Genomic DNA, 21,360 nt, shown 5'->3' with positions numbered 1-21,360 from the left:
AATTTACCAATCAATAAAATAAAAACATTTAAAGTCGAAATTGTATTAAGTAGTATATTTTTTATAATGACTCAACTACTTTGGCATAACCCGAAAGGAATAAAAATTGTTCATTAGTTTGGTTTGTTGACAAGAATTTATTTTAACTTTATTATAATTAAAATACAAAAGTGAAAATAATACTCCATCCGTCCACGAAAAATAGGGCACATTCAAAAAAGGAAAGTTTTCTACAACTTCTCTCTTACTTTTTTCCCTTCCCTCTTACTAATAATATGGACCACACATTTCACTAACACTACTTTTTTACCTTTTTCCTTTCTATCCTACTAATAACATGGACCTCACATTCCACTAACACCACTTCTCTTTTACTTTACCAATTCTACATTAAAACCCGTGTAATTCAGAAAGTGCCCTATTTTTCGTGGACGGAGGGAGTAGTATTTATAAAATAATAAAATTTATGATTATATTAAAAAGATTGATGAAAGCATAACCAAATATACCTACAAGTATAAATTATAAGTATTAATTATAATAATTTTTTAACAAACTAATTTTTTCAGTAAAGATTAACATGTGATTCGTGTCATAGACCTTACTATAAATTAGTTCTCAAATAATTGCAAATTAACTACATATATACACCGAAATAAATATCAAAATTTACAATAATTAAAAACGTATTACTTTTGAAATTTTAGGTTTGGTATTTGTATATAATTAAAGTTGTAACTTCTCTAACAGAATATAATTAGTAATATAGTATAATTTATTATAATTAACTTCTACAATTAATTGGGAACTAACTCCATAAATACATCAAATGAATATTCAAATCTCACTATAATTATAAGCCGATAACTTTGAAATTTTAGGTTTGGTAATTTAGTTATTTTCAATTTTAATATATTATTCTTTATTTACTTATAATCAATTAAGTTATTTTTTTAACTTAAAGTTTTATAAAAACATAGTAGAATAATAAATTAGAATAAATTCTTAAATATTAACAATCTTTAAATCTTATTCTAAAAAATTATTGTTTTGTAATAATTAATTTTTGTTACAATTCGAAACTTTTCATAATTAAATTATGTACTTTATTTTACTATTACATTTATTATCACAATAATAATATTAGTGTGTGATATTAATTGAGAAATTGACTAAGTTTATCACTCCCTCCGTCCATGAAAGTTTGTCTCATTTTCGCCCGTCCCACAAAAGTTGTCTCATTTCATAGTCGTTTTAACACAAATATGAGATTCCTACTTTTACTTCTTTCTATTCTTAAATATTTTATTCATTTTTTCTATTCTTAAATATTTTATTCATTTTCAAAGGTGCTACAGTGTTTTGTTCCTTTTTTGCCTTGTTATTTTTTTCTTTCGTCTTGTTTGTTTTCTTTCTTTCACATATTACTATAACCGACCGATTTTCTTATCAATTGAGAGTGCTGCTATTTTAATTTTCTAAGAAATATATAGTAATGAAATATAACTCATTAGCATTTGGTAAGCACATAAATTATTTCATATTGTGTAATTATCTAATAGAGCTCATAAAAATATAAAAACGAATGTGCTTATTCCCAATAAAGTTGTTTTGTTTTACTTCTTTCTACCGCTCTATTCGCGCCGGATTTGCTTCCGAGCACCACTCATGGTACTTGGAAATTGCTTTGTTATATTCATCATTTTACATATTTTGTGGCTATGTAGATGTGCTCGGAAAATGCTCACTTATTTTAATTTTTGCTCACAAATGTGCTTGCAATGTTGTCAGAAATTTGCGAGCACACCCGTGCTGCTCAGTGTTTGGTGGTTGGAAACGATTTTCTAAAACAAGAATGAAACATTTTTTATGAGACAAATTGAAAAAGAAAGTGTGACATTTATTATATGACGAGGGAATATCATATTTTTCAGGGTTGTACACTTGTACTATGTAAGATTCAATTGATAGTTTTGATAACTTACGTGTAGACCGTGATAATTTATGTTTTTTAAAGTATAGTTCTATGATACGAGCCTCTTCTATTATATTATTTAGTTTAGATATATTAGGGTAGTTTAGAAATATTAGGGATTCACCATATCCTATCATATATCCTAGTATTATAAATAGGCTTAGATTTGTATTATTGGAAATCATCTCGTTCAATAATAAGAATATTGCTTGGCCTATTTTCGTTGCTTCACTATCAAGAAAACCCAGAAGCTGCGCTGCCCGACGAGTAGAACTCGCGCACAGCCCCTTCGGGATTCCGCCGACCCTGTGCTAAGGGCGCCGGACGTTTGTCGATCGGAGTTATCGACGTTAGGAGCAGGAGGCTCTTAACAACTGGTGCTTTCATTGAGAGCTGACCCTCCCACCATCTCGAACCGAAGCGACACCGCTGCCCGACGGAAAACATTCCGCGCACAGCAACGCCTCGATCTGTCATCATGACACACAATCACCATCACCATCACCATTTCGTTCACAAGCATACACAGCCGCTGCCCGATTTAGAGTTTCACTATCGCAAGGCGTTGCCACGCGGGTTTAACAGCTTTCAACCGCCCCCCAAACGGGTTCCAGCAGCCTGGAAGGCCGAGGGAGGAGAGCCTTCGCAATTCGGCCACCCACAGCAGCCGCTCGACCAGCCGTACAGGTACAGCTTCTCGACGATTCCTAGAACAGCAGAGACCGCACACGACCAAGAGATTCATGCCAAGCTGGATCATATCCTGGCTGTTTTTGATAAGTGGGAGAACAAGTGGGATGCCACGGATCGTCGTATCGGAAGATCATATGCTCCGCCACGACCTGAGCCAGTTTTCGACCGGGGAGAACATCGAAGTACAAGACAACCATGGCGAGACCCATCGCCGCTCCCGCTCGCAGAGGGACCAACTCCTCCACGACATCCTAACGCGAGGTATCGGGGGCGCTTTCACGACCAACCCCATCCGCGAACCATTGCTAACAATTGGGATCAAGGGGGGTGGGACGATCGCATAGACCACCGTCAGCGACAGGGTTTTGAGGAGTATCCGAGACGACACCAACATCTTCATAATGGCCGCGCCAAGCAGCCTACATACCGATCACTGCAGCCCGAGCCCGATCTTGATCAGCCCAATGTTTCGGCACCACTCCGAAAGATGACGTATCATCCATCGAGAAATACCATGGTCCCTTTTGTGCCGTTGGGTTTACCCCCCAACATCTCATCGGCTCCACCACGACAACGCACCATCGAGTACACCAATCGCAGGTCGGATTTCCAATCACCACAACGCTCGAGCATGACGAGCCACTGCCATTCAGTAGCGCCACCGCCCTCTACAACTGCTGTCCTATCTTCGAATCTTCCCCAACCAGCCCCGTCTTGCAGCCCCGACGACGACGCTGGAAAAGAGGGTGGATTGTTAGATGAACCTCCTCCACCCATCGTGATCTCTTCGCCGTGCAGCCCCTATATCATGGGTGAGGACGAATCACCGTTAGATGACGAAGAAGAGGGTGATTCCATGGGGGAAGTAAAGAAGGTTGTCGTTGCTCGAGTGACATCCCAAGAGGTTATTGAGAATGGTTTGGGTGAAATTGGAGATTTGCGTGATAGTGATGTTGCAATAATGATTCATCGACCTACGTTGCTTGCCATCGACGCACGGATGATCCCGCCGCGAAATTACACGACTTGTTTGGGAATTCATGGATGTGTTGACAAGCTCCACGTATTAGCGCTGAATTTTGACGACTGTTTGGATCCTACCTTGATGATTTTTGATGGAAAAGGTGAAGTAACACATCCAACTGTTCGGTGGGTTTTTGATCCAGGCAGAGATACCTCGTCAAAGCTTTTGCGTTCGACACTTTGTTGCTTCGTAGTTTCCACCTTGAGGACAAGGTGGATTTTAACCGGGGGAGAGTTGATACGAGCCTCTTCTATTATATTATTTAGTTTAGATATATTAGGGTAGTTTAGAAATATTAGGGATTCACCATATCCTATCATATATCCTAGTATTATAAATAGGCTTAGATTTGTATTATTGGAAATCATCTCGTTCAATAATAAGAATATTGCTTGGCCTATTTTCGTTGCTTCACTATCAAGAAAACCCAGAAGCTGCGCTGCCCGACGAGTAGAACTCGCGCACAGCCCCTTCGGGATTCCGCCGACCCTGTGCTAAGGGCGCCGGACGTTTGTCGATCGGAGTTATCGACGTTAGGAGCAGGAGGCTCTTAACATTCTATTAATAATTATATTAAATAATTTATAAATTTTGCAAGATCAATCACACGCAGTTTAATACGATGTGATAGAACTATTTAAATATTTTGCAAGATTTGATAAAATTTTGAACTTATGTACTGTATTAAATAAGTTATGAGCGAATACAAAAATAATGAGTTACGCTATATTTTACAGATAGAAAAATAAAATAGTAACACTTATCTATAAGAAAATCACTAACTAATTTATTAATCAATGAAAGAAAGAAAAACAAAAAAGGCGAAAGAAAAAAATAATAGGAGAAAAAGGAAAAAAACACTATAGCACCATTGGAAATGAATAAAATATTTAGGATAGAAAGAAGTAAAAGTAGGAATCTCATATTTGTGTTAAAAACGACCGTGTTTCACTCCACAGCACCCTCTGATGTGATTAATCCACCGCAGAGGATCCACTCCCGAAAATGAAAGCTACATCGCAGTAACATAACTTTTAAGAACTCTCTCTGCGAAATAATTATGTAAATATTTTGGGAGACTCAAAATAAAGTGAATAAATAAATGACACAACATCTATTACACATCACTTTCTATTTTCCCTCCAAAAAGAATATTAACGGCTTTTTATCTAAATGCCACTTTTAAGTAGTATAGATAACTAACAATTGATCTTAATTTGAAATCGTTATATTCAAGTTAGCAATTTCATACCCCAATATCTATATGTCTTATTAAAATACATATTACCACAAAATCACTAAATATACCATATAATCTATCTATACATATATAAAAGACGAGCTTTAGCCTTAATTGCAAATATTTATAAGTTTTGGATTGTATTGTAAATGTTATATATTTTGGTTGGTATATAAAAAAATTAATTCAATTATTTAATGTAGTTGTTACAATTCACCAGTCATAAATATCATTTGGGATTACACGAACTAGAGATTAACTTTGTAACCGCCACATTATTATACATTATTAGTAATTGTATTAATAATAAGTTAATGAAAATTTTAACATACTATATATTCTCTATATTTTTTTGTCTATATATATATATGTGTGTGTGTGTCATTTGCGAGCTTATTAGCCACTTTCTCATTACCTTCACCTATAATCTATTGCATCACTAAATTTTCTACAAAAAAAAATATTTGTTTTCAGTATGGTTCATGCTTTTTATCAATAGTATCTTTTTATATTTAACCACTTTAAGCATTATTTTTTGTGTGATTATTATGTTACTAATATTTGTTGTTGTGTTCTTACCGGATAGGATGGTTGAAACTATGGAAATGGAATTAATCTCTCTTAGTGATCTACAAACTACCACAACTTTATCAATCAAATGTTGAAATTATGGAAGCATTCCGCTTGCCAAATTTGGTTTTGAAATCGGTGAGTAATTTATAAAATTTTATAGTACAAAACGTAAAGTTGTATTTGCATTGTTCATGAATGAAAATATTTATCGAATTGTAATATGGGGTATTTAGTTGACTTTTGTTTTAAGTTCTTATCTACATATGAGAGCAAACTGACCTGATGGAGAAGATGGTGTCGACGCAGGACGATAAAAGTGTTGAAGACGATGAGCGGAGAAGATGAAAGCTATTGGAGATATATGGAGGCTGATGGGCGGTGGGCCAGAGCTACATGAGCATAGATGATTCTGGATTCTACTATTTTTTACCGATTTCTTCATTTCTTAGTTGCATTATGATCTATAATATTTGATCTATAATATTTTATTAATGAAGTTGATTAATTTTCTATTGTCAATCAATTGTTTCTATTAGTGAAATTATTGAATGTTATATGATTAATAATTAAACGGATTGATGAACAATGTAATTAATTCAAACATAAGTATAAGATTAGAATTTCAACATTGTTAAAAAAAATCCATAAGAAAATATGGAAAGATATTTTAATTTTTCAACATTACCAAAAAAATTAATAACATAATTAAGATTGCTTCGTAATTAATGTCATTGGTTTTTATTGTATTAGTGATTTAAAAACTTTATATAAATTTTCTTTTTATTATAATTTATTTAATTACATTTTCAATTTTATATAAAGAAAACTTGATACGTATTGATACTAGTAATATTAAAAGTTAAGTAATTATACAGTGCCTTCATCGTTTCACATAAAAAGAAATACTTGAAAATAATAATTATAATAATCTTTTATAAATTCACCCACATATCTACATCTCACTAAAACCAAAGTAAAGAATAATTGTAAATTAAATAAATCTATTTAAATATAGACAAAACGAGAATTTGTTGAAGACGCTTTATTAGTTAGTTAGTTTCTCAATTTTTCTGCAATTTGTATAATTCCATTTGTTTGATTGAACTCCGCCGCCGCCGCCACCACCGTTCATTCTCACTTCAAATTGAGCAACAGCGCAATCATCACTTCCTCTTCACCTGAAAAAAAATGAGCTGGTCGCTGCATCTCCCCCTCAACAACGCCGCCCCTCACCGCTTGCTAACCTCCAGACCCGCCAATTACTTCGCCGCCTGCCTCAATGTGGACACGCGCGCACCCGATTCCGACCAGGCTAGGCCGCTCAAGGGCAAACGGAGCTCGGAAATAATTGCCGACGAGAAGAAATTCATCGTGGGGACTTACGCTAGGGCGCCGGTGGTGCTGGAGAGTGGCAAGGGCTGTAATTTGTACGATGTGGAAGGGCGGGAGTATCTGGATCTCACCTCAGGGATCGCCGTCAATGACCTGGGCCATGGGGATTCTGATTGGCTCCGCGCCCTTTCGCAGCAAGCTGAGGCGCTCGCGCATGTCAGCAATGTTTACTACTCTCTTCCGCAGGTAATTGATTTCTTTTTCTTTTTTGTTTTTATATTTCCCCCTTTGAATGTCTGTGTATTTTGATTTTATTCTGCTGTTGTACAGAAAAAAGCTTGGATTTTTATTAGGATGAGTGTATCACATAGTGTGTGTGTGAGAGTGAGAGAAAGAGTCCTTTTTGTCATCAAGAAGAAAAAGAAGTGAATGCACTGTTGATTACACTCTTTCCCCCCTTTTTAGTGTATATGTGTATTTTGATTTATCTGTTAATGGATTCTGTTGTTGTACTGAAAAAAACTTGGATTTTGATTAGGATGAGTGAAGCACACTGTGTGTGTGTGTGTGAATGAGAGAGAGTCTTTTTGGTCATCAAGTGAATATACAGTTCATTACTGCTGGGGATGATATGAATTGGCAGAGTTTGGAGCTTATATCATGGTTTTTTGGTCTGCATTTCTGAATGTGATGAGAATGAAGCAAATATTTCAGCTGACAGTGATACAATGTTCCTCTTGTATGAGAGAAATGCGTATGCTATCGTCCCTAAATGCTAACTCACTTTGGAAAAAGTACTCTTGAGTGGTAATGGGTTTTTCAGGGCTGTGTGATTTCAGACTCCGCATTCACGGAGGTATCTGATGATAATGTCATTGATATGAGAAACGCAGGAGAAGCTTAATGTTGTTAAGAATTTTGCACTTCTTTTTCTTTGTTGCATCGGAAGTTCAGAACTATGCTTATTACAAAATTGATATAATTTCATTAAAGTTCTGACTATTATCTTAAGAGCTGCATCATTTAGCTTATAGTATCAAATTATCACTCGCCTTGAAAGTGTTATTGATAAACTCTGATGACTGATTGCTATTTGCTAGTGGAGTATGGTTTTTGTCGTTTTACGCACAAATTGGTGGATGTGTGCAGGTAGAGCTTGCAAAACGGCTGGTTGCCAGCTCTTTTGCTGATCGTGTATTCTTCTGCAATTCCGGAACTGAGGCCAATGAAGCAGCAATTAAGTTTTCAAGAAAGTTCCAACGACATTCAAATCCAGATAAAACTGACCCTCCCATGGAGTTCATCGCCTTCTCAAACTGCTTCCACGGTAGAACAATGGGTGCTCTCGCTTTAACGAGCAAAGAGCACTACAGGACACCGTTCCAACCTGTCATGCCTGGGGTCACTTTCTTAGAATACGGTGATACTCAAGCAGCAGTGGAGAAGATTCAGAGCGGAAAGGTTGCTGCAGTGTTTGTGGAGCCAATCCAAGGCGAAGGTGGTATATACAGCTCCACGAAGGAATTCTTGCAATCCTTGCGAACTGCCTGTGACAAAGCTGGGAGCCTTCTTGTATTCGACGAGGTAATAATACATGGTGCTCTCGACCTTATTAGGATGCGTTTACTATTGAGGATTAGTATAACAAACGTGTGGATCCACATCAGGTACAATGTGGCTTGGGTCGAACGGGCTATCTCTGGGCTCATGAAGCTTACAATGTATACCCTGATATAATGACTCTTGCCAAGCCTCTAGCTGGAGGTCTACCCATCGGTGCTGTCCTAGTGACCGAACAGGTTGCTGCAGCCATCGAGTATGGAGACCATGGCAGCACATTTGCTGGCAACCCTCTCGTCTGCAGTGCTGCGACCTCGGTTCTTGACAAAATTTCGGATCCGAGCTTCTTGGCCAGTGTTACTGAGAAAGGTCAGTATTTCAAAGATTTACTAGTCTCAAGCATAGGAGGGAACTCCCACGTGAAAGAGATTCGAGGCTTTGGGCTGATCATCGGCATAGACCTGGATGTGTCCGCATCCCCCTTGGTCGAAGCGTGCCAGCAGTCGGGTCTGCTCGTTTTAACTGCGGGGAAGGGAAATGTGGTTCGGATCGTGCCGCCGTTGATCATATCCAAGGAGGAAGTGGATAAAGCTGTTGGGATCTTGAAGAAATGCATTCATGTTCTTGATGAGGCTACCAGCACTTAGCTGCCATTGAAATTGCCTTTACTTGTAGTATCACTTTCTTCACCTTTTCTTGGATTTTGAGGTTTGGAATTGTAATATGTTGTCTAATTATGTGCTTCCATATTATACTATATGGAGTACTATAGAAGTATTTGATTTCTGAAACATGTGTAGCAATAATGTCTTGAACTTTATATTGAAATGAAGCATATGATGAATCTTTAAATTAAAATAGGGATTTCAATTGGTTGAAAGTATATTAAGAATATACTCTTTTGTATTAATTTACTACACTTATGTTTTTAGGGATTACCAATTATGTTAAATAAGTGTAAACTAAAAAAGTTGAATAAAGAAAAATTTATATAAATTGCGCAATACCCCTAAATTTGAAATTCAACTGAATTATATAAAACATAAGGTTTGTGATTAGTTATAATATTCAACAGTATTAAAAAAGAAATGATATGGAAAATTTATGATTAATTTAAATGTAATATTTTCTTAAATTTGTATATATTAATTTAAAATATTACTCCATATTTTTCTAAAAGTTGTTGAATGATTAGTATCAATTTATTTTAAATTAATTAATATTTATAAATTGATTTTTAATGTAAAATATCTGAAAAGTATAATCGGAAAGCTGTTTACATTACTGTATAAATTATAGAGCAACAGATCGATTTTGTCACATTGTTTTGAGCGTTACTTATGTCTCATCGTTTTAAAATAACCATTTAGTACCTATAGTGTCATTTTTTCGATTAAAATGTCATGAAAATAATTTCGACAATCGGAATATTGACATAGCAACCAAAATTACTCAGTCAATTAAGTAATCAATGTGTAATTTCAACTATTACGTGTCGATATATTATTGAAATTTTTTTGTAGGACGATTTACTCCTAAAAGTAGAATAGTAATAGTACCAAATGATGACATTTTTAAATAAAAGCTCCCAACAATGGGAGAAAATCGATTATGTTATCCTAAATCATATATGTCACGCCCGCATTTCCTAAGGATAGGAAGTACGGTGGACCGCGACTAGGGGAGGAATGAAGAAGCGGGGAAGAAAGGGGGAGAACAAGAATACTTGACCCGAAAACATTTAATAAAAGGAAGTTCACTTCAAAACATTGTACTGTGACGACATTACTAAAGTTAAAGTAATCAGAGTTTAAATAAAAACATTGTATCGGATTACAAAGCAGCGGAAAAGACCAAGAGATAGATAATGCCGGGTATGACGACACGACACCATCCAAAAGGCAAAGTAAAAACACAATTTTGGCTTTAATTGCTCAACATCCGTCATCCCCATCGTCGCTCAACCTGCACATTAAGAAAACAACATGCAGGGCTGAGTACCTATTTCACTCAGTGGACACACGCCAAAATCATAGTTTGTCATGCCATAACAGTGTAACCTTGGGGTTTTAAGTGTAAAGAAAATAACCCAAGTACACTAAAACATATTTCATAAATTCGACTGCGCAGTCATTTTCAGTTATTGCCACCCTTATTCCCACCATCATACACTATCTGATCCAACGGGTGACAAGGGGCGTGGCCACACCCCAGGTCAACTAGACCGGCCAACTTGCTCTCAGATGGCTCCCGGTCTCGTGTACACTAGCCTGAGGGTTCGCAGCCCTACAGACCCGAATTCGATTAAACATATGTGGTAAACCACTTCAGATAGGTTTCAAAGCAAAACAGTTGGCAAGACAAACAGTTCACCTCCATAAACATTTCCGGAACAGAGTCCGTATTAAAGATAACCCACAAAATAGTAGGGTAGAAAAGCCCACCTCAATTGCTTAGCTTTTAAACAGTTCCCTTCTTCAACCACAATTTCCTCGTAAAAGATCACCCTTTTGAAAGATAAATAAATGTCATGATTAGAGTCAGGAAAGACGAGGTTTAAACGACAATGCATGATTCCTACGTGGATGACTTCAACATCTAGCACGTTACACGTACACACACTTAACAACATCTTATAAGTCAATCACACAAAATCACACGTCCGAAACACACCACGCACGCACCCGACACGCATACCACGCACCCACGACGCGCACACGACACACACCCGAAACACTCGTACTCCCGGTATACCCTCCTTGTGCAAACGGCTCACTTGGCTCGGAAAAGGTTCGGAAAAGGCTCGGTGTCTCGGCCTGGCTCGGCACCTCGGCCGACCGTCTCGGCCGCCTGGCTCGGCACCTCGGCCGACCGTCTCGGCCCCTGGCTCGGCACCTCGGCCGACCGTCTCGGCCGCCTGGCTCGGCACATGTCTCGGCGTCTGGCTCGGCACCTGTCTCGGCACCTCTCTCGGCACTGGCTCGGCACCTGTCTCGGCATCTGGCTCGGCATCTGGCTCGGCGTCTCGGCCGCTGGCCCGATCAAGTGCACACCAGTTTTCCCCCAACCAACGATTCTCAAACCTTATACGACACTCACACCACTCATTCTACATCCCAAAACACACCCGAAAACATGAGATCAAACCTCCAAAACTCTCCACTACACCACCCTAGGCCAAACCCTAAGTCTCTCGGCCAACACACACAAACCACCCGAACCAAACGCTAATTCCTCCGAGCCATCCCCTGGCCAATCACACCCACATACATCACAATATCAAAACACCCAGATTCACACCCATTGCACAAAAACACATCACCCAGAAACGTACATCTCGCAGAACTGCGCAGTTTACTTACAAAAATCATTATAAAATCATCTGACGTCCAATGAAGCTGAAATTTACACACCACACAGAAGACACACCCAAGTTTATACAGTTAAAATTTCGTACCAAAAGGAGATCGTTTGATCAGTCAAAAAGGGGTCGGAACCCACTGTCAGTCACCACCGAAAACATACCCCACACAAACACATGATCACAAAACCTATTCAGCATCTAAAACATTCAAAACGTCCTAAATGCATGTGGTTCGGGTATGGAAATAGGGTTTTGGACTACCTTCTCGAAGAGTTCAAATGTAGTTCGAAAGCCTTCCCTACTCCGACTCCAAATCGGTACGCGAGAGTGTGATACCTTGATGAATTCAAGAAATCAATGAGAGGGAGTGAGTGGGGGAAAGGTGAGAACCGAGAGGGAGAAAGAGAGAGAGAGAGACCTTACCGGTGTTGAGAACAAAAGCGAGAGGGAGATGAGAGAAACCGATGATTGTGATTGGAAAGGGGATAATGTATCGGTTATGTGGGAGTGGGGAGGTTGAGAAAATAGTGGGGTGAGGGGGAGGGGTTTCGAAAATAGGGAGAGAGAGGTTTAATTTGTTAATTAGGATTTTAATTCATAGCTTAATTAATTATTTCAATTACATGATGCTTAGGTAAATAATCATATCCCAAAAATAATATAAAACAATTAAGACTTACCAAACCATATCTTAAACAAGATATTCACAAAATTCATTCCTTAAAAAAAAACAATATTCACACATTTTTTTTTCGGATATTACAATATAGTAGACATAGAAAGAGACCTTGATATTCTAAGGACATTTGTGAAATTTGTCGAATCACCAACCCACATTTTGATTTTTGAACATTAAACAAAAACACCGAGTGATCCTCCACTAAATCGCTAATAAATGAATGTTCTTTGTTTGAAAATTACTTTATTTTAAATGTCAACCACGAACTATTTTTATTCCTTAATTAGATGATATAGATTGGAGATATTATTCATCACCTTGTTGCATAAATTTAATAATCATGACTTTGAATCCCCTAAACCTTATATCTATTGAAATGTTTAAATGAGAACCTACATTTAAAATAAGAACGAGATTAATGTTCAGTAATTCGATAAGGAATAGCTTAGCTATTTTGACTTTTGAAGTTTAAGCCTTAGTAATTAGGACACTTGCCATTTTGTGACATATTTATAGGGCCATGGTCGGCGCTAGATATGTAGCAATACTTCTCACAATCAGTAACTAATTAAAATTGCTTTTGAGGAAATTAATTCTAATTGCTAGATGCAAACTAATTTCTTCTGTGCATTAACGTCTATTGATTTTAATTAACTACCTAACAGGCTAACACCAATTTGAAATAGATCATAACCAGAAATGGTCATTTAAATCATAAATTTCAGTTATCTTCCAATTAATAGTAGTATAAAATTCAAATTATTTCAGTTATCTTCCAATCAATAGTAGTATAAAATTCTAGTTCAATATGAGGTACGAACTCATTCCACATATATAGTATAATTAAAAGTTTTTAAAATCCATACTAACTTTTTTGGGTTTGTTCCAAATGTGAAACTGCAAGAGCTCGACTCAAGTCCGGTAATGTTAAACTAATATGGAGTTCAGATGTGCATCATTCAACCCTTACACTTGTATCATAGCGAGGTTCGGTTGACTATGTTGAACGTGTAGTTATCGATGTGCAACATGTGTGGTTTTAATCAAGACTGTATGTAGTTGGGTTGACTTCCACTCCACCACCAACTCCAGTAAAAAAAATCATTATATGGACACTTACGAACTACTTATAATTAGTTACTGTTTAATTCAAAATATACATGAATTTATCAAAACTCAATCAAATAATATAGGAGTATAATTTAAGCTACAATGTTCTATAGATTATATTATATTGGTACCTAATTACTTGATGTGTGCCATGCTAGCTCAGTACTAGTCCTCCTGCCCTAAGTAAGTCATTGTAATTTGTATCATTAATCCGAAATTAACAAGATGACAAATACTTAGCTCATGCTACAATTAGAGTATCAATACAGAACTAACCCTAGACTATTTCTTTAAATCAAGTAAAAATCCAACAACTTTTATAAATGCATATATTTTTATTGAACAACGTTACAAATCCAATTGAGCTTTTGAGTAAAATAAAAACACTTCAATTCCCACATCGAAACCAATACGTATCAATCAATAACAACAACAACAACAACAAAAACTCGATCATCGATCATCCATTCTCCCGTAGTCAAATTTCCAATCTAAAACCTCGGCAACCTGCATTCCCTCGGACGCCCTTGAAGAAACCTTTTAACATCGGAGCAATAGTTATAGATCATGTACTTATCTTGGATCCATCGAATTCGGTTCCTCCCATTTGCATCAAGTCCCTGCGTCTGCCATGGCTGCCCGTTCAAGTTTCCGTTGCACGAATTGCCAGAGGGGCCGACCACACACCCGACTGCGTTGTAGTTCTGGTACGAGGCCGTGAAGGGCATCTTGGTCCAATCTGTCTTCACCCTGCCGCCCTGTGTCGCCCAGTCGTCCGCGTTCCAAAGGCTGGCGTACAACCTCATCGGCTGGCTTGTCGGGAACGGAACCCCACGCGCCGCGTAGTTGTTGAAAACCCTAATTGGCATATTGTCCACCATGAAACTGCACAGAACCACGTGTATAAAATGACATCATCATCATCATCATCATCATCATCATCATCATCATCATCATCATCATCATCATCATCATCATCATCATCATCATCATCATCATCATCATCATCATCATCATCATCATCATATTAGTTAATTATTTGTAAATGAACTAATGTGTAACATAGACTTACATTATGCGTTGTGGGTTCCACATAATAGTGTACGTGTGGAACGCATTAGTTGGGTCGTACCAAGGGCGGAATTGTTGCTCCCTATTGCCCACTCCTTGGGTGTAAACATTGGTGTGGATGGTATACGGCTGCCCCGACGAATTTCCCAAAAACTCGAAATCGATCTCGTCGTGATTCGCGCCAAGGGACGACAACTGCAGTAAAATACGAGATTAGATTGAAATATTATTTTATAATACCAAAAGCGTTAAAATGCGCATAATTTTTTTCTCGTACGTAAAAAGTGGTCACGGTCCCGGCCGAGTCTCCCTGGATGAGCTTGAGCTGCACGTCGAACCTAGCGAATAAGTATTGGTTTTTGGACTCGAAACCGCAGCCGGTGATGTTGTCGAGCGAAAGGGTGAGAAGCTGCCCGCCATTGAATATCTGAGTACGGGGGCCGCCAAACGTTACGCTGACGTCTTGGTTGAAATTCCCGGCCGACGCGGCGGAGACGAGGAGGAATGCGGTGGCTACTAAAACATAGAGAGCTTTTGTAGCCCTAATAGAAGAATCCATGGAATGAATTCTTCTCTTTTGTTTATTTTTTCTAACTTTTTTGCTTTTCTTCTTGTGATTGTGATTGTGGTATTTAATTTGGATTGGTGTAACATATATATAGGTGGAGGAAAATGTTGGCAAATAGTTGACATTCTTTGAAGTAGTGATCAACGACGTATCTTATGATAACAACTGCAAACAGCTGGAAAAAAATTGTCTGAATTTGGTTCGTTCATCAATCAATTATGTATCCAATATATTGTAAATCATGCCTTCGATAAAAATAATTAATATGAAATTTTATGTGGTAATAAAGGATGATCGAATTTATCAGCATATGATAAGAAATGATCAAATATATCTTGTGTTTGATTAATGTCTAGACTAGAGTGATTAATGTCTAAACGTAAAGATTTCGGATTTGAATCCACGTGACTTTTAAATTTTTTTATTTATCCATAAAAAATGGCCAATTCAATTCGAAACACTTTTTTTTACTATAATTATAAGTAATAGCAAATAGAATTAAAACTTAGTCTAATTCTAAGCCTTAAGGTAAGAGTTTTATGCTATATGTATCCAATCAAGATAAATAATATTAATTTGCGCTCCTATATAGACGACTTGCTTGCATTAAAAGTACAATTGTAAAACGTTAATCAAGAGTGGGAAATTGTTCATTTGCCAAAATTCATAAATAATGTTAATTTGCCCTCATATATCGACCACTTGCTTGCAAGTAAAACGATAATCGAGCGTGAGAAATTGGTCATTTGCAACAACTAAATGGAGTATTAATCTCATATGGACTAAATTTACCACTTTGATAAATTAAATGCCATGATTGTAGCCTTCTTTTTATTTTAAATAGAGTCTAATTGGAGTTATGTAGTCGTTTTCTAAGCGACCTTCACCGCATAATTTCATTTATTTATATTATTCTTTTTTCTTATTGGATGTAACGAACTAACGATCGAGGATATGATAATTTCAACAAACTTGACAAATACTAGTATACTCCTTCCATTTTAAAAAAAATAGACTGATTTAACTTTCTCCATCCTGATTAAGTTTAGTCAAAATTTTTGAGTATGAAAATTAAGAAATTGTGTTAAAAAGTAGAAGAGGTGAATAAAGTAATAAAGATAAAGAGAGAGTAAAGTAGGTAATTGCATAAAGTAAGAGTGGTTGGATATTTTGTTTTTTTTTTTAAAGAAATGACTCAGCTTTGTTTGGACATCGCAAAACGAAATACAACTCAACTTAGTTGGGACAGAGGGAGTATATGGCACGGGTTTTAACGTGCAATTGGTAAAGTAAGAGAGAGATGTGACCAAATAAGAAAAAGAGAGGAAAAAGATAATTGAAGTATTGTTAGTGGATTGTGAGATTCACATTATCAGTGGTGTGTAATTGGTTAAAAGCTTTCCAAATTTAGACTTAGATTAAACAGACATTTAACTAGTACCCTTATGCTCATGTGTTACTTGCATTGCTACGTTACATCTCTTATGTTGTATAGTACTACATTATTAGTCTTTTAATATGTTGATTTGATCTTTTTTCTGTCGTTTATGTTTCTGATCGTTATTTTCGTGATGCATTCATTTGTTCGACGTCAAAGAAAAAACTAAAATTAAATTCACAAATCAGCTATAAAAATATAGTGTTGAAGAAAAAATAATGAATTTAATGATAACTCTATTTTTACACGTCACATTTAACTAACAAAAATAGAATACCGTGTTATAGATGCACCGAATTATAAAATGCATAGGATTTATAGGTGGCTTTTGACTTTTGACCATTCAAAAATATGAATTAAGATATTCATTAACTCGTGAGTTTTATTTATATTGAAAATTATATCCAAGATTGTTAATAAATAGAGTCAGCTAGTATTTAATACGTCACATTAGTGGTTTTATCAAATTTATTCAACTTTTGAAATTTATCAATTTTATCCTACCTATAATAATTCCAATTTTATTAACTTATCAATTCAATCATATTATAGTCTTTCAACTTGTATCAAATTTATAACCGAATTTCACGTGGAATTATAACATAACTTGACAGAAGATGAAATATTATTTTTCTCTAAAATAAGTTGTACTAGTATATAAAAGTATTGATATTTTATTTTTATTTTTATATTTTGGAAATAACTGAAATACTTATTAATAGAAACAAGTTGAATTAAACAAAATCGATAAGTTACAAAATTGGGATAAAACTAACATTATTATTAACAAATGGTAAGGATAAAATTTCAAAAGTTTGATAAATTGATAGAATGAGGTCAGGATGAATTCGATAACTGATCCTAATAAATATTATTGCTATTGTAGTTCATTCAAACTCGAAATTCAATCAATGTAAAAACAATTGAGCTTGAGCACGAAAAATTTGAATATTATCTCTTAAATTAAATTCATTGCGATCTTTTTCAATAAAAGTTTTTTTATTTGTACTATTTTCTATAAATATATGCTATATTGTATATGGACATTAAGGAAATAAAAGGACTGGTATAAATGTTCGATCGTGCGTTAACCAAATTTGATTTCTGTTACAATATTAAAAATGTACCAATAAAATAGATAGAAAATGCAATTTGCTAAGATACTAGGCAGCTGGACATGATTGGACCCCAAAGCTTTAACAAATAAATTATTCAGTTGTGACTTTTTCATAAGTATAAAGTACATTTAATACATAAAATACACTCATAGCGATTTATTTCCTTATGGAATATGCTTCCCTCCAACTTTTTTAAAAGATGAAAATTAAATGACTCATTTTGGTGCCGATTAAGAAAAAATTTAAATGTTATTTATCATTAATTGTCTAGCGAAATTTATTTACTAGACCTATTGTTTGTCCACCTAAGAACTTATTAAATGATGGCGGTTTCAATATAAAAGAAGAGATTAATTCAACTCAAAACTCTATTAGTGATATTTATCAAGGAGAATGTGTCACTACACGCCCTTATTTTGTACACATTTTCTTCACAAAATCATGCCGTTTTCGACTAGAATTACCTCTCTTTGTAATAAATACTCTTAATAATGTTAAAATATAGCCCAGTTGTGAATAATTCGTATTTATTAATATAATTCACAATCAAACCTGGCCTAGCTTTGAACTAGACTGTTTTAACCTGTAATCACTAATTAACCTATTTCGAATTGTGAATTTGATCGCCAATGTAGAACTAGACATAATTTAAGAGCATCATAAATCCATTGTGTAAATTGAGTTACTTTGTCCCGTCCAACAATATTAGTCCTACTTTTTATTCAGCACAAATTTTTAAAAAGTATAAGTTGAAAAACCTATTAAAACGTGAGTCATATTAATTTATAATATAATATATAAATATTAGAACTATTTAAATATAATAAAAATAAACTAAATTGTTATAAATGAGTATCAAATCCATCAATTTACCATCATCGTCAATTTTAAGTTGTTGTTTTTTTTGAAATAAAAATAAAATAAAAAGAATATACACGTGTCCTATTAAAAGATATGGCTACGAAAATGAAAGCCTCAAACTGAGATATCAGAAGGCCCAATGGACTTGGAAAAATTCCGCCATGGCTGTGGCACTTCAAACCTTTTGGATTCTAGCCTTCATCTCCACTTCCCAAATTCAAGCTTTGCAATTTCCACCATTGCCGAACTTTCCACATATTTAACCAAACAAATCTCATGTCAATTATTTAATTATGCAAGCTACTTCAATTTCAATCCCCTCTTCCTGGCACACTTGCTGCTGCCACTATCCCCTTCCCAATAATCTCTCCCACCCTCGGATTCCCACCAACATCACCCTCAACTCCCGGCCTCGTAATTCCCAATTCACAAATCACAACCTCGTCGCACTCACCTCCACGCATAGTTGCTGCAAGGAGCAAGAGAGCAAGCACAAGTTTAACAATCGAGAAAACAGCGAGTTCCTGCACGGATTCCGCTCTTCCATCGAAGATCAGGAACCTAATTTCGAGGAGGAGCGGGGATTTGAGGCGGATACTTCTTCAGGCATTTCGTCGAGCATGGGGTGGGCTGATTTCAAAGCCGAGTTAGGGCAGCGGATTAATTTCGAAGGCATCGCTTGCTCCGTTGGGATTTTCTCGAAAGACAAGCAGTTGTCGATTCCGCATGTCGCCGTGCCTGATATCCGGTACATTGATTGGGCGGAGCTGAAAAAGAGGGGTTTTCAAGGTGTGGTTTTTGATAAGGATAACACTATCACTGTTCCTTACTCCTTGAGCTTGTGGGCGCCTCTTGCGCCTACGATTGAGCAGTGTAAATCTTTGTTCGGCTCGAATATCGCTGTGTTCAGCAACTCTGCGGGTAATTTTTGGTTTTATTTCGTTTATTTGAGCTAATTTTGGTTTTTGTTGCTTAATTAAGTGTGTGGTTTGTTGATTTAGGGCTGTCTGAGTATGACCCTGATGGTAGAAAGGCAAGAGCTCTCGAGGAAGCAATCGGCATCAAAGTCATAAGGCACAGTATGTTTTCTCATTCCACTTTCCAAATCTCAATCTTTATAATTGTGTGTATTAATTAGGTTTAGCATTAATTGATGTGGGAAAAATGTTGGATCACTTAGTGAGTTTGTTGCTTTCGTTTGTTCAATTTATTGTAGAGGTGAAGAAGCCAGCAGGAACAGCTGAAGAAATCGAAAATAACTTTGGTTGTGAATCCTCTAGACTTATTATGGTGAGATCCCGTCTTGTAATTGTTTTTTCCTCTCTATCGTTATATTTCTGGTATGATTCGATTGAAAATTCATACTGTTGATTATGGTATGTTGGCTGTGCAAATGCTAGGTTGGTGATCGGCCTTTCACGGACATTGTTTATGGGAACAGAAATGGTTTTTTCACAATACTAAGTGAACCGCTTATTCATGAAAAGGAGCCTTTGATTGTGAGGCAGGTTGGTCTCTTCAAATTATATTCATCTCTGTGCTTCCTAAGAACTTTTATTGATTGTGATTTGAAATTTAGTCGATATAGAGCTTTAGTTACGAGTCTTACTATTAACTTCTCTTTCGGAATGGTGGGGAAGTTTTTGCGTATACTGAATTGTCATGGAACTGTTGGTGGTTGCGGATTGTTTTGTAACTAATAATGTTGCATCCATGTGCTGCAGTATAATTTCAACTTCATAAATAGAGAAAAGAGTAATATCGAAGGCTGCTTAAACATCTTGAGGTAGACTAGTATCGTCTGGTGCTTAAAAGTAGCAACACGGCGGCGTATAATAGAATAGAAGCCTTAGATGTTAATTGTCTTTACCATAATCCTGCTAAAACCAAATCTTTGTTGTTGCTGAAAGCTGACAATATTGTGTTTGGAGGCATGATGGCTGTGGTTTTTGTAACTTTTTGGCAGCAGATTGCATGTTAACTAACTATATCATGACTGAAGGTTGAAATGCCAATGGCCTCATTTTCCTTACTTGACCAGTCTACATAATTTTGGGCCCTCGGGCATGATTGCTCTGAAGTTCTATTTGACCACTTAAAGGATATAAAACTAGTATCCGTAAAGCCATTGTGCGGATTGCATAACATTAAGGATGGGTAAACTGATTGTAACTCAAGCCTCAAGGACAGGTGGATGTTTATCTATCATTACTTCACTTATTTCACACTCTTGTACAGTTGTACATTGTCAAAGTAAGAAGAAATTGAATTTTGGTTTATTATCTGTTTTTTCACTCTTATTTTCTACTTTGGTCATGTAATTCTTTTCAAAATCTTTATATTGTGAAATTTGTTGACGAAAGGATTCTACGCAGGTGAGGCTGCTTGAAGTGGCCCTTATTAAACGGTGGTCCAATAAGGGTATAATGCCCGTCAGTCACAAGCTATTTCCAGACCCAGCAAAGTGTGTTAAGGATGTACCCATCTGAAAATTCTCATTAATAATGAAGAAAAAGATCATTCATTCTTTACATATTCTTTTTTTTCGTTTTTCAAAAAATATTTTCGTGAATTGGCAGGACTTAAGTAAATTATCAGAAATTAGCATCTCAATGAGTTAGTTACCCAAAGGACCATAGTTGATCTCACACACAGTTGCTAAAGAGCCAACTTAATGTCAGAAACCTTACACTTATGTGTTTTCTTTATAAAAACTTGTTATCAGTTAGAGAGTGCTTTTAGAATGATCATGAA

General features: G+C 36.1%; 3 protein-coding genes across 3 annotated transcripts; 2 read left to right on the top strand and 1 right to left on the bottom strand.

Moving 5' to 3' along the window:
* Nucleotides 1–6,555: 6,555 nt before the first annotated feature.
* On the top strand, nucleotides 6,556–9,255 carry LOC121742527 (acetylornithine aminotransferase, chloroplastic/mitochondrial-like). The gene is made up of 3 exons (XM_042135684.1): nucleotides 6,556–7,083; nucleotides 7,987–8,421; nucleotides 8,505–9,255. Exons 1-3 carry the CDS (start codon nucleotides 6,694–6,696, stop codon nucleotides 9,042–9,044), a joined length of 1,365 nt encoding a protein of 454 aa, XP_041991618.1. The 5' UTR covers nucleotides 6,556–6,693; the 3' UTR covers nucleotides 9,045–9,255.
* Nucleotides 9,256–13,906: 4,651 nt separating this feature from the next.
* Nucleotides 13,907–15,224, bottom strand: LOC121742528 (xyloglucan endotransglucosylase/hydrolase 2-like). The gene is made up of 3 exons (XM_042135685.1): nucleotides 14,899–15,224; nucleotides 14,623–14,816; nucleotides 13,907–14,435 (listed from the first exon to the last, which is right to left on the bottom strand). The coding sequence occupies exons 1-3, from the start codon at nucleotides 15,178–15,180 to the stop codon at nucleotides 14,042–14,044; spliced, it is 870 nt and encodes a 289-aa protein (XP_041991619.1). The 5' UTR covers nucleotides 15,181–15,224; the 3' UTR covers nucleotides 13,907–14,041.
* Nucleotides 15,225–18,741: 3,517 nt separating this feature from the next.
* Nucleotides 18,742–21,137, top strand: LOC121811509 (phosphatidylglycerophosphate phosphatase 1, chloroplastic/mitochondrial-like). Its single transcript, XM_042212386.1, has 5 exons — nucleotides 18,742–19,527; nucleotides 19,608–19,685; nucleotides 19,823–19,896; nucleotides 20,007–20,114; nucleotides 20,982–21,137. The coding sequence occupies exons 1-5, from the start codon at nucleotides 18,900–18,902 to the stop codon at nucleotides 21,093–21,095; spliced, it is 1,002 nt and encodes a 333-aa protein (XP_042068320.1). The 5' UTR covers nucleotides 18,742–18,899; the 3' UTR covers nucleotides 21,096–21,137.
* The last annotated feature ends 223 nt before the right edge of the window (nucleotides 21,138–21,360 follow it).

The sequence above is a fragment of the Salvia splendens genome, chromosome 7 (genome assembly GCF_004379255.2).
Source record: "Salvia splendens isolate huo1 chromosome 7, SspV2, whole genome shotgun sequence".
Lineage (NCBI taxonomy): Eukaryota > Viridiplantae > Streptophyta > Magnoliopsida > Lamiales > Lamiaceae > Salvia > Salvia splendens.
Note: the sequence above shows the minus strand (reverse complement) of the source record. Positions and strands in the feature narration are given on the sequence as shown.